Source organism: Lactuca serriola, chromosome 3, assembly GCF_051521515.1.
Source record: "Lactuca serriola cultivar US96UC23 chromosome 3, Lser_US96UC23_V15, whole genome shotgun sequence".
NCBI lineage: Eukaryota > Viridiplantae > Streptophyta > Magnoliopsida > Asterales > Asteraceae > Lactuca > Lactuca serriola.
Window position 1 is genome coordinate 195,452,668 of NC_136410.1, and position 13,410 is coordinate 195,466,077.

General features: G+C 39.4%; 1 protein-coding gene across 1 annotated transcript; it reads left to right on the forward strand.

Annotated features, from left to right (window-relative positions):
- Window positions 1–520: 520 nt before the first annotated feature.
- On the forward strand, window positions 521–1,057 carry LOC145095957 (uncharacterized). Its single transcript, XM_079033757.1, has one exon. The coding sequence runs from the start codon at window positions 521–523 to the stop codon at window positions 1,055–1,057; it is 537 nt and encodes a 178-aa protein (XP_078889883.1).
- The last annotated feature ends 12,353 nt before the right edge of the window (window positions 1,058–13,410 follow it).

Genomic DNA, 13,410 nt, shown 5'->3' on the forward strand with positions numbered 1-13,410 from the left:
TTGAATCGAATGTTTGTATCTCACACATCAAGAAGAGGAGAGAATGAATTTCGCGGATGATCTTTAACTAGAACATTCCCCATAACTTGTTCTTGAAATGGTGACTTAAACACAAAACAAACAAGAAAATGACCAATTTTCAAAAGAATAAATAGGTTTTTCATAAATTTAACAATAGTTTGCCAAAATCAACTCAGGCTAAGCCCAAGTAGATCTTGTCAAAAAGCAGGAATGGAACTTCAAACTCTTCGAGTAGAAAATCCACCGGCTCGAAGCAAACTAATAAATTTTCAAAACCTATGTTTCAGTGGATACCTAAATTGAATTCAGATCAGTCACCATTTACCTCGAAATCTCATGAAAACAAAAAATCAAATGAAAAATCTGTGAAAGTGAAGGGTAAACCCAGGACTGTTATGACCTGGGTCCCCAAATCTAAATAATTCTGTTCATCGTGCAGGGACAGTTGCGGAGGAATGTCGTCAGACCTTGGTATGTCGACAGCGGCTGCTCCCGGCACATGACCGGAGATATATCCCAATTGCACGACATTCAGACATTTAAAGGGGTATATGTCTCTTTTGCGGGAGGTGAAGGAGGAAAGATAACTCAAAAGGGAACAGTTTCAAATGGAGTACTAAATTTTGAAAATGTTAACTATGCACCTGAATTGAAACACAGACTGTTGAGCGTGTCCCATATCTATGACAAGGGATATTCAACTCATTTCACAGATAAAGAATGTCTGATCTTAAAGCCAGGTGTTGTCATTCTGGAAGAGTGGATTCTTGTAAAATCTAAACGGGATGGGAATGCCTATGTCATAGACATGAACAGTAACATCCCCAACGAAGTCACTTGCCTATTCTCCAAAGTCTCAGAACAAAATGCGATGTTGTGGTATCGTCGTCTCAGTCATGCTAATGCAAAGAACATGATTCGACTTTCAAAGAACGAACTGGTCCGAGGTCTACCTGTCAGAGATTTCATTACATTTGAAAAATGTGTTTCATGTGCTCAAGGAAAACATCATCGGAAACCACACCTTCCAAAGTAGATCAACTCCATTAGTCATGTGCTCGAGCTATTACATATGGATTTATTTGGTCCGGTTAACGTTCACAGCATCAATCGCAATTCATACTGTCTTGTTGTGATAGATGACTACTCTCAGTTCACTTGGGTTTTCTTTCTGTCCAACAAAGATGGGATCGCTGACCTCATCAAAAGGTTCATTGTAATGATCGAGAATCAAACCAACAACCGAGTGAAAGCGCTGCATACTGATAACGAAACAGAGTTCAAGAATGCTATTCTTGACCATTTTTGCACTGAGAAAGGGATTGTGCATCAATTCAGTTCTGTTCGCACACCACAACAAAATGGTGTTGCCGAACGAAGGAATCGAACCCTTAAAGACGTTGCAAGGACGATGCTTTGTGATTCCAAACTTCCTGTGTTCTTTTGGGCGGAGGCGATTAACACGGCGTGCTACGTTCAGAATCGCGTGCTGATCAACAAAGCCAAAATGAAAACACCTTACGAAATTCTATAGGGACACAAGCCATCTGTTAGCCATTTTCGAGTGTTTGGCTGCCCTTGCACACTTCTCCACTTGGAATCCAACCCCAAATTTAATGCAAAAGTCGATGATTGTTATTTTGTTGGATATGTTGCTCGAACTGCATACAAGGTTTATAATAAGAAGACAAAACAGATTGTGGAGTCTTTCGATGTTCGTTGGCTTGAAGAAAATGAGACAGACGCTTGAGTGGGTCTAGACTGGCTATTTGATTACACATCTCTTTTCAAATCCTTCAATGTGTCATCAGATAATCAAGCAGGGTCTGCGTCTAGTTCGAAGATCATTATTGAAGACAAAGATGAGGAAGTTATCTACAGACCACCTCTGGTCTCTTCTGATCCTCCAATGGTGTCCTCTGTTCACACTGATTCTTCTGAGTCCTCTCCTCAATATGCTGTTGCTACTCCTCTAACTCCGGTGGAAAGAGAATTCATGAACCAAGAGACTTCCGATGTAACTTCAAATCTGATGGAACTTCTCTTTCTGGAAAGAATTGCTGAAGAGTGTGTAGCAGATCCGAAAAATGAACCTAGTTCATCTACCGTGGATCATACAGCAAATGGCGGAGCAGTTAACATCCATAATCTTCCAGTTTCTATCAATGACATCAGCTACGAGATCCCTGCATGCATTCAGCGCGGCCATCCAATAGAGAACGTCATTCGACAGTTGGGCGACGGTGTTCAAACGCGAAATCAGAGTGGATTCGTTAATATGTGTCTCTACTCTTGCTTTATTTCTCAGATAGAGCCCAAAAATGTCAAAATGGCTCTGAATGAGCCTAGTTGGGTTGACGCCATGCATGAAGAACTTAATCAATTTGAGAAGCTCGGGATTTGGAAGTTGGTGGAGCTGCCAAAAGGAAAGAACTCTCTTGACACCAGATGGGTGTTTCGAAACAAGCAAGACGACTCTGGTTTCATTGTGCGTAACAAGGCGAGGTTAGTGGTCCGCGGGTTTCGTCAAATTGAAGGTGTTGATTATACGTAGGTTTATGCACCGGTGGCGCGATTGGAGGCTATTCGTATCTTCCTCTCATATGCTTCCTATATGAACTTTACAGTATACCAAATGGACGTCAAGATGGATTTCTTGTATGGCAAGGCCAAGGAGGAGATTTATGTTGACCAACCGCCCGGTTTTGTTAACTCAAAGTTTCCCAACCATGTCTACAAGTTAGACAAAGCTTTGTATGGGCTGCATCAAGCTCCTAGAGCTTGGTATGCTACCCTAACTCGGCATTTGCTCAATCACGGCTATTCCCGAGGCACCATTGATCAAACCTTATTTATCAAACATGTCGGTCCGGATCAAATTCTTGTTCAAATCTATGTGGACGACATTATTTTCGGGTCAACAAGCCAACAACTTTGCAAGGAGTTCGAAGCAGTGATGAAGAAGCGGTTCGAGATGAGTTCGCTTGGGCAAATGACCATGTTTTTGGGGCTTCAGGTCCAACAATCTTAAACCGGAATCCTTATTCACCAAGTAAAGTATGTGGATGATGTGTTGGAGAAGTTCGGGTTCCGAGATGCGAAACCTGCTCTTACACCCATGGCGGAGAGACCTTTACTGGCTCCTGATCTTGAAGGTGAATCCATAGATCAGACGTACTATCGATCAATGATCGGATCACTCATGTATCTAACTGCTAGTCGCCCAGACGTAATTTTTGTGGTCTGTAAATGTGCTCGCTACCAGGCTAATCCTAAACTTTCTCATTTAAATGCTATCAAACGAATTTTTCGGTACCTCAAAGGTTGCCCAAAAATGGGTCTTTGGTATCCGAAAAATCCAGAATTTGATCTTTACGCTTTTGCAGACATCAATTATGGTGGGTGCGAGCTTGATAGAAAATCGACTTTAGGAGGATGCCAATTTCTGGGAGATAGACTGGTCTCATGGCAGTGCAAGAAGCAGCATACCGTCTCAACCTCAACAGCAGAAGAGGAGTATGTCGCCGCGTCTGTCTGTTGTTCTCAAGTGATATGGATCCAACATCAGCTGTTGGATTACGGTTTGAATTTTCAAGAAACCCCTATATTTTGTGATAATGAGGTTACGATTCAAATTGCCAAAAATCTGGTCCAACACTCAAAAACCAAGCACATCGATATCAAAATTCATTTCATTAGAGAATGTTTTGATCGTTCGCTCATTCGGCTAGAACAGGTCCGCTCTGATAATAATGTAGCGGATCTGTTCACCAAGCCGTTTAACAATGCTCAATTCGATGTGCTGGTTAATTTTCTGACAATGATTCGCTTTGAGGATTAATTTTTGTTAGGTTAGTTTAAATTTGGGCATTTTAATTTCATTCTCACCCATGCACAAATTTAGGGGGGGGAAATAAACAAAACCAAACAAAAATTAGAAAATCTATCAAATCCAAAAACATCAGAAAAATAAAAAAAAACAAAAATAGTTCTGTGAAGAGATCATTTGGGAAGTGATATCAACAAGTGATAATTAGCAATATGAGTCTGTGTAAAGTACCAAAGTTGAATTGTCTAGGCTCTGTGTTCGATGCGCTGGTAGGCACGAAGAGTTTAATAGACTTGACTAGGTGCAGATGAACTTAAGGAATCTAGAGACTTGATAAATCTTGACCTAGATAGATCCGTTTAGCCTGACAATACGACACTTGGATAGGTTGAGAAGGGAGATATACATGAGAATCCACCAGTTACACTAAAGAACCCGTATCTAGAACTGTGGTTTTACTTTTCCTCGATGTACGGATTTTGTCCTTAATTTCGATATTGACGGAGTGACTGGGGAATTCCGATAAAGTAGTTTTGTAAAAAATTGTTTTCTTTCTTTCTTACTTTTAGTAATATGTTGCCCCCTCTGCGTGATTGGAAGAGATCCGACCTGGACTGCAACATATGCAACTCTGTCTAAATGAATTTTATATATGCTATTCTTCATGTCTGTTAGCCATATGTTGTCTCCTTTACGTGATTCATGATCCGACTTGGTACACAACACATGCAACCTTCTACTTCTAAATCACTCTAAATCTCTGATTAATAATGAATATTATAAATCTATCCTCTCTATGAATAATAGTCTGCTCACCTAAAGTAAGGAGTATCTCGGAAGTTCTTGATTATTGGGGTATATCATGAAGCGGGAAACATGTTCTAGTACATCTAAAACTGAACAATTCAAGATTGTCTATAGATCTCGCTGCTCAATTTAGGTGGACAGCAATATCCTTGGTCGTCGTCAGATGAATGATCCTTAGGAAGTTTTATCTAGGAATATAGGATCATCTTGTCTTGTCATTTATAGCATGTCCAAATTTTGTCATAATTTTTCGTGCTTAAGTGGACCACAATACCGGCGATCGACCAGATCTATTCATGAAAGGGGAGGTGCTGATAAATTGAAAACGATTTGCTAACAACTTTGATCCCAAAAGATTAATGAAATTCAAGATAGAGGATTAAAATATGTTAAAATTAAATTTTTAATATTTTTTATTTTTATTTTATTTTTATTTTAGAAAATATTTTTATTTTATTTTTTAGTCTTTCAATTTTTAAGGTTAATAATATTTTGAAAATTCTATTCTATTTCATTTTATTTTTATTTTTATTTTGAAATTAATCCTCAAAATGATTTGTTTTGAAATTTTTTGAGTTTTGGGCTATTATTGGCATAAGATGAAAGATGAAGGGTCGGGGCAGTAGTATTGGACTATATAAAAGGAGGAATGTGGGGTCATAACTCACTTTTTACCGTTACTCGAACGCACACTCCTCTAACTCTCTCTCTCTTTCTTATTATCAAGATCTCTCCTCATTTTCGATAAAAACTTAAGGTTAATACTCGTTTGTATCATAAATCGACTGCCATAATACTGTTCTTGATAAAAAACGACACTGAAATCAATATCATATGTGCGTGTGCGGTCGCACACACCGTGTGCAGCTGGCTGTGTACGGTTGACCGTGTGCGGTTGGTCTGTGTGTGGTTGCCACGTATGGAGTTGACCCGTGTACGGCCGCACCATCCGTGTGCGGTTGGACTCGTGTGCTGAAATTAGTATGCAACAGTACACCGTATGCGGCCGCACACCATGTGTGTGTGGTTGAATATAGGTGTATGGTTGTGTATCTAATGTTGATTTAATTTTTATATGCGAAACTTCTTAATTTCTAATGTATTTTTTTTTTATTTTTAGAAAACCATGGGAGACTCTGAGTTCGCAAAAGTGCACAACTTGGCCATCTTACTAGAAGATCCTCCTATGGCCCATCTCGATCTCAAATTTATTGTTGATGGTCTGAGAAGATGTTGCTTGGTCTCTGCTCTCACATTCAGTCCAACAATTTATCAATGTTTTATTAAAGAATTTTGGGGGAGCACTTCTGTAAAGAGGAACAATAATGATGAGGAATATCTTGAGGCATATATACAATGAAAGAAAGTTTTAGTTACGGAAGACATCATTCGAGAAGCCCTACAAATCGATGATAAGCATGAATATCCAAGAGAGATTAGTGATAATCAGATTAAGGAAGTTCATGGACAAATGGGCTATGAAGGAACCTTTCCACCAACTCACAAGAAGCTGTTGCCACCTTGTTGGAAATATCTGGCTCATGTTTTTGTGAGCTGTATTTCAGGTCGCAGATCTGGTGCTAATGAGATATCTCTGGCGAATACTGGTGCCATCACTGCTTTGGCCTCTGGAGTAAACTTTAACTTTTCAAAATTTATCTTGCATGAGATGATTTTGAATGTTGAAGGAAACAAAAGGGACAAGTTTCTGATGTATCCAAGGTTTATCCAACTGATCCTTAACGTCACGTGTCTGAGATTGAAAGGAAAGGAGATACCCTGGATATCAAGTCAGTTGGCCCAAGTGCTTTTGGTTTAATGAAGCAAAAGAGATCAGGAAAGCTGAACTTTGAAGGAAATTTTCCTTTAATCAGATTTCGTATCTTTGCCGAGGAAAATGATCAGTCAGAACCAAACGAATCTTCTTGTCCTACAGAGACTGACGATGTGGTCATCTCTACTTCGGAACCTGAAATTGAAGAAGGTGTAAAATCTCCTGTGGCCAGAGTTGCATCAGGAAATGATATGATACAGATTGTAGAAGATGAGAGTGATTCTGATGGAGATAGAGAAGAACATGAAGGAAATGACGAATTTCTAAATGATATGGATTTCTCAGGCATTGACAATATTGTTATTCCCCTCAACTTTGATTTTGAACAAGAAAATGAACTTGACACAAATCTGGACCTCTCTGACAGGTTTTTTGAAAAGTTCGATGAAGTTGCACAAACTGCAACTAAGACTAGCTCTGCAAAGAAGACTCTCAATCCTATGCCTCCTTCATCTACCCAAATGGAAGAAAATTCAAGTCAACAGGGTACATATTCAAGGATTCCTCCACTAGACTCTGTTACTTCTACATTTATCTCGACACAGGCACAGACCTCTCTGCCTCCCATACAAGGAATGGATCAAAATTTGAGGCAGGGAGTATTCACTCAAAACCAGTCACCACCTGTTTCAGCCACTATTATCACCACAGCTGTTGCAACACCACCCCTCCAATCCCATGAAGGTCCAAGTACCGTGCATGAGACAGGCGAACCATCTAGTATTACAGCTTATTCCCCAACGAGACCATCTCTTGATGAGGCCTCTATCAGACTCGCCAAGCACCTTGCTCAACACAGTCCAACGTCTTCCTCTCGTGGCAAAGGTATATCTTTCAGAGAAGAGCATTCAGGTGATGACAAGTCTACTGTCTCAGAACTTCGAGAAGAGATTGGTATTCTCAGGCAAGAACTGATTGAAAAGAACATTCAAATGGATCCTCCCATGGCCCACACACAATCTATTTCAGGCGACCTTCCAGTTGATCCTCCTTCTCCAAGAACAATTACAATTGTCAATAGATTTGAAAAGGAACCTGAAGGCAACAGAGCCCACATCACAATCAAATAGGGAAAAAGAATTGTTACTACTAACAAAAGCGAAGGGTTACACTTCATGAAGAATTCAAACGAAAATCGGAAGTCAAAGGATCCTGAATTGACAGTGACGGATCTTAAAAAACGAAAATCTGGTGATGAGTATGGAGATCGCTCTGGGATTAGAATGTGGGGTTATGATCCTGAGTCCAAGCTATGGGTGGTTAAGAGGAATTATGGTCACTCAGAACACAACAAAAACATCCATGATTTTCACTCATGGACAAAGGTCGATCTCTCTGAACTCTCAAGAGCCCCATTCCACAATCCCTCTAATAATCAAAGCGCTACGAATTTCCATCAGTTCCTGATCAGACAAGTTAGGGATAATTTCCCATCAATGAAGACAGCAAAAGCCATGATTGTAAAGGATAAAGATATTCTTGATCCTGAGACTGCTACCAATCAAGTCAAAGAGATTCCCATTCCACAAAATTTTCAGGAGGGATATCTTGATGATATGGAGTTTTGGGCTTTTTATGACGAAACAGCAACTGCAGCTATCAAGTTTAAAAATAGGGACACTGTTCTAAGACTCGTCTGCGCAAAGGATCTTATGAGATTTAGGGAGAGAGACATTCGAACCCTAGCTCATCACCAAATTATTTGCAGAAAACATGTCATGGAGGTTGCTACGAAGGAATTCACTAGAATCGTCGCCTCTATCATAAATGGAAAGATATGGATGGGATCCGTGGGAAAAGATGACATAAAGCTGTCCAAAGCTCCTAAAGAATGAAGACTTGAGTTCATGCTAGCCACAAACCAAGGGGGAGATTGATGGTCTATGATTTAATGGTTTGGGCTAGGCATTCTTTTGTATAGATCTTGGTAGGATGTTGGGGAGTGTTGTAGTAATTATAGCTTGATTGTGTGAGTGTGCTGCCGTTAGTGTGTGTGCGGCCGCACACTGTGTATGCAGCCGTACACGCATGTGTGGCTGCACTCTTGTGTGCTGCTATAGGTGGTATAAATAGTTCTAGTTTGTTTCAGTGTGTCAGAAGTGAGTGACAAATGAACAGTGATTTATCTGTGTGTACATTCAAGGTGTACTTAACATTTATGAGATATAGATGTGTGCATGCTTGATGTTATTTCTCTTCTACTTCTTCTACACTCTATTTTGATTGTTATTACTTCACTGATTACTGATTTGGATCTATAGTTTTTGGGACTAACAGAAAGGTAGAGGGAAGAAGAAGAAGAGCTCTTCGAAGGGTACCAAGGCTAGGACCCTTGATGGCTCTTCTTCAAGTGGAACCAAGAAAGGTTTCGTCAATCCTTCTTCTGACCCAAAAGAGGCTGAATGCTTCTATTGTCAAGAAAAGTCACATTGGAAGCGAAACTGCCCAAAGTACCAACAAGATGTGAAGGATGGGAAAGTTAAACCCAACCATGCAGGTATTTACACTATTCTATCTAATAACTAACCCTATTCTAACTCTTGGGTCCTTGATACCGGTTGTGGTATTCATATATGTTCTGATTTGTAGGGACTAAGAAGAAGTGAGAATGTGGAGCATGGGAAGATAAACTTGATCATGGGGAATAGGAAAGCTTCACATGTCACCAAGATTGGAGTTTATTCTTTGTTGCTAAGTAGTGGGTTTATTTTAGATTTGAATAAATGTTGTTATTCGCCAGAAATGGCAAGAAATATTATTTCCTTTGATGCTTTGTACAAACAAGGGTTTACCTTTTCTTTTGATAATGAAAATGGTGGAATAAATGTTTTCTTTAATAATGTTCTTTATTTTAAAGCATTACCTTGTGATGGTGTGTATGAAGTTGTATCTCTTGTAGATAATCTAGGAAATAATGTAATGTGTATTGATTCTTCGAGTAATAATAACTTGGATAAAGCATCATTATGGCATTGTCGTCTTGGACATGTGAGCAAGAAACGCATAGGCCAACTCCAAAAGGATGGAGTCTTGGAGTCATTTGACCTAAAGTCAGATGATAGTTGTGAATCATGCTTACTTGGAAAAATGACAAAGTCCATGATGAGTCGAGCCTCACTACCAATCTCATTTTGGGGGTATGCCTTAGAGACTGCCGCCCATATCCTTAATATGGTCTCTATAAAGAAAGTTGCCAAAAATCCTCATGAGACGTGGACTGGTAAAGTACCCAAACTAGACCACATCAAGATTTCGGGTTGCAAGGCATTCGTGAGACGCCAGACAAACGATAAGCTCGAACCTTGAAGCGTTAGGTGTATTTTCATCGGATACCCACATAAATCCTTTGCTTACCTCTTATACAGACCTAGTGACAATGTGCTCTTTGTAGCAAGGAGGTGTGTATTTCGAGAGAGAGTTCATAAGCCAAGGAAACAGTGGGAGGCAAATTGACCTTGAAGAAATTCAAGAGTCAAGTGGTGAAGGAACTTCAAACCCTAGCACTTAACCTGAGGAGGAAACTCCTGTTGAGCCAATTGACAAGTCTGAACCTCTGAGGCGTTCCACAAGGGTTAGGAATGCACCTAAGCATTATTATGGTTTCCATATTATTGCGGAAGTTGAGACACTTATCAGTGATGAGATGTTGGTAAGTCTGGATGAACCTAACAGTTATACGAAAGCCATGACAGGCCTCGAGTCTGCCAAATGGAAAGAGGCAACGGACAGCAAGATACAGTCCATGTATGACAATCAAGTTTGGAACTTGGTTGACAATGTATCGGGTCGTAAGACAGTTGGGTGCAAATGCATCTTCAAGAAGAAGGCTGACATGGATGGTAATGTACACACTTATAAGGCGCGATAGGTTGCAAAGGGCTTTTCTCAAACTCCAGGAGTTAATTATGATGAGACCTTTTCTCCAGTGGCTAAGTTTAAGTCCATTAGGGTACTGTTAGCCATCACTGCATTTCATGATTATGAAATATGGCAAATGGATGTCAAAACCGCATTCCTTAATGGAAGTTTGGCTGAAAATGTTTACATGAGTCAGCCAGAGGGTTTTGTGTCACACCCCCAAACCGGAACAGCGGAAACGTTCGGGGTCGGATGACTTCATGTGGTTACGTAACAAATGAATACATAGTAAAGAAAACAATACAACCATCATATATATAATTGAAAGTTTACATTGTTAAAAGGTACATGTTCAAAACCAATTACAATATGATGCCAAAAATATGAATTTAAACTGGTGTCGCAGTGTCCCTTCTTCAAAAGTTGTTTGTTACCTGTAATTACTGAATCCTTGGGACATACAAGTAGTTTTGAAAGAGTAGATCAGCATTTAAGCTGGTGAGTTTCATAAGTATTAAATGACAATGTTTGTATAAAATGAAATGTTTTGTTTTTGTTTGTTTGTTCCTAGAAAATCCCATATTTTCTACTAGCATAAATGTAGCCTTCTATCAAGACCAATGTTTGTTTCTAGAAAATGTATGTACGTATAAAATTGTCAATACGTCTGCAAAACCCCATAAATCAATGTGTTTTTAATACTCCATGTGAGTTTTATAACCATGCTATTGACTACAAATGCCTATACACAACGTTCTTCAGGCGTTGGAATGTTCTGACGTTTGTCACCCCAAATGGTGTACTGTAGCTAACAGTCAGGGCACGAGGTTGTCAAGCCCGTATAGATCTATACACAAACACCATGCTCCCCCTCCAAGGGATTCTGGTATATAATACAGGACTTGAAATGTGTACTCGAACGTATGTGAAGTTTAATGTCTCACAAAACGTAGTATAAAACAGATTTACGTATGAAAATGTTCGTTTGTTCTTGTATATGAATATATCTCTTTGAAATAGTGTTTCTAGTATGCAAAAGTTCGTGATGTTCTCGTAAAGCTATACGTATTATAGTTTTCTAAAAATGTGTTTCGTTCGTATAGTAAACCCTAGTGAAATGCTCACTTGTTATAAAAAGTATAATTTTTGTAGTGCCAAAGATGGACACACATACATACAGTATAAGCAGAGTGTTTGATTTATATATATATATATATATATATATATATAATAACATTTTTCATTTCAAAAGATAAGATGTTATGATGTTATCGTGATATATTTTTGCATACGAAAGTTTCCATATAATAGTTATAAATCACATATGATTCCATTGATAAAAAGTGTATAATGAAACTTTATATAATACCCGAGAATAATCGTGTGTTTTACTTGTATTTCCCCCCTTAAAAGCATATAAAAGCATTTATAAAACATTTAAAAGTGTGGATTATAGGGGTATGAACTCACTTGAAAGATCGGAGAAGGCGAGATGAAAACCGAGCAGAAATTCGACTCGAGAAAGCGGATTTTCTCGGGAATCTCGAGAGCACAACCAACCTTCGGGACTTGGGCAACGAAACTGGGGCTTCGGGATAGTACGTGCACGGAAAACGAGGCAAAAACGCAAGAAAGTTGAGAGAAATTGAGCCATTTCTTCGGAACCCTCGCATCCCTTTTTATAGGGGGGGGGGGAACCGCCTCGGTACGCTGGGCGTATGTGTGCGTCATGCGTGACTGCCTCCTCGACTGCCTCGGAACTTCGGATGGGACGGGTATAGCCACGCATAGGGGCGACGTGGACGATCCGAGGCCTAGTCCTTGAGTACGCTGGGCGTAACTCGGCTCGACCTGGTGACTCCTCCTTCGGATAATACCGAGATTAAATAATAAAATATATATTCAATTTATTTAATAAACTTCGAAAATTCATATCTTCTTCATACGAACTCCGTTTTCGACGTTCTTTATATCCACGCGTAGGTGAGACTACGTTCTACAACTTTCGTATAGATTCCGTCAACAAATTTTGAAATTTTTTTATTATTTATTTTTAAAATGTCGCGGTAAGAAAATTTCGTTAGAAATTCATAACTTCGTTATCTGACGTCTGTTTTTGCCAGACTTTCGATTCTCATTTAGGTCATTCCGGCCAAAAGTCGCTCGATCTCCGATTCAAGTTTTTAGCTGTCTGTCGCTAAGCCGAACTTGGAAAAATCATAACTTCATTATACGAAGTCGGATTTAGGCGTTCTTTTTACATACGATCACGATTTAATGACATCTAACATAGTAGGTAATTAATTAGAGACTTTTTGGACATTTTATTTTCGAAGTTAATTTCATTATATCAAAAGTGGTTACAATACTTGACTTTTTAGGTCATTACATAGAGTTGAAATATCGGGTTGTCACATTTTTTCAGTACAAAATACCCTAATAGAGTGTGTAAGCTCAAGAAATCCATTTATGGATTGAAACAGGCACCTCGCAAATGGAATCTTTGCTTCGATGAGAAAGTCAAAGAATTTGGCTTTTCTAGAAGTGAAGATGAATCTTGTGTCTATGTCAAAGCTACTTGGAGTCTAGTCAGCTTTTTGGTATTGTATGTGGATGACATACTACTCATAGGAAATGACATCCCAACCTTGCAGGAAGTGAATTCCTGGCTTGGGAAGTATTTCTCTATGAAAGACCTAGAGAAGCTACCTATATCCTGGGGATAAGGATTCTGAGAAACCGGAGTAAAAGACTAATTGGACTTAGTTAGAGTACTTACTTGGATAAGGTGTTGAAAAGGTTCAGCATGCAAGATTCCAAGAAAGGAGAGTTACCCATCCAAAGTAATGTCAGATTGAGTAAGACTCAGAGCCCGAGTATGGAGGCTGAGATAGCAGAAATGAGTTGAGTACCTTATGCTTCTGCAGTAGGATCGATCATGTATGCTATGACATGCACTAAAGCTGATGTAGCCTTTGCTTTGCGCATGGTTAGCAGATATCAGGGGAACCCTGGCAAGGCTCACTGGACTGCGATAAAGAATATCCTCAAGTACCTACGG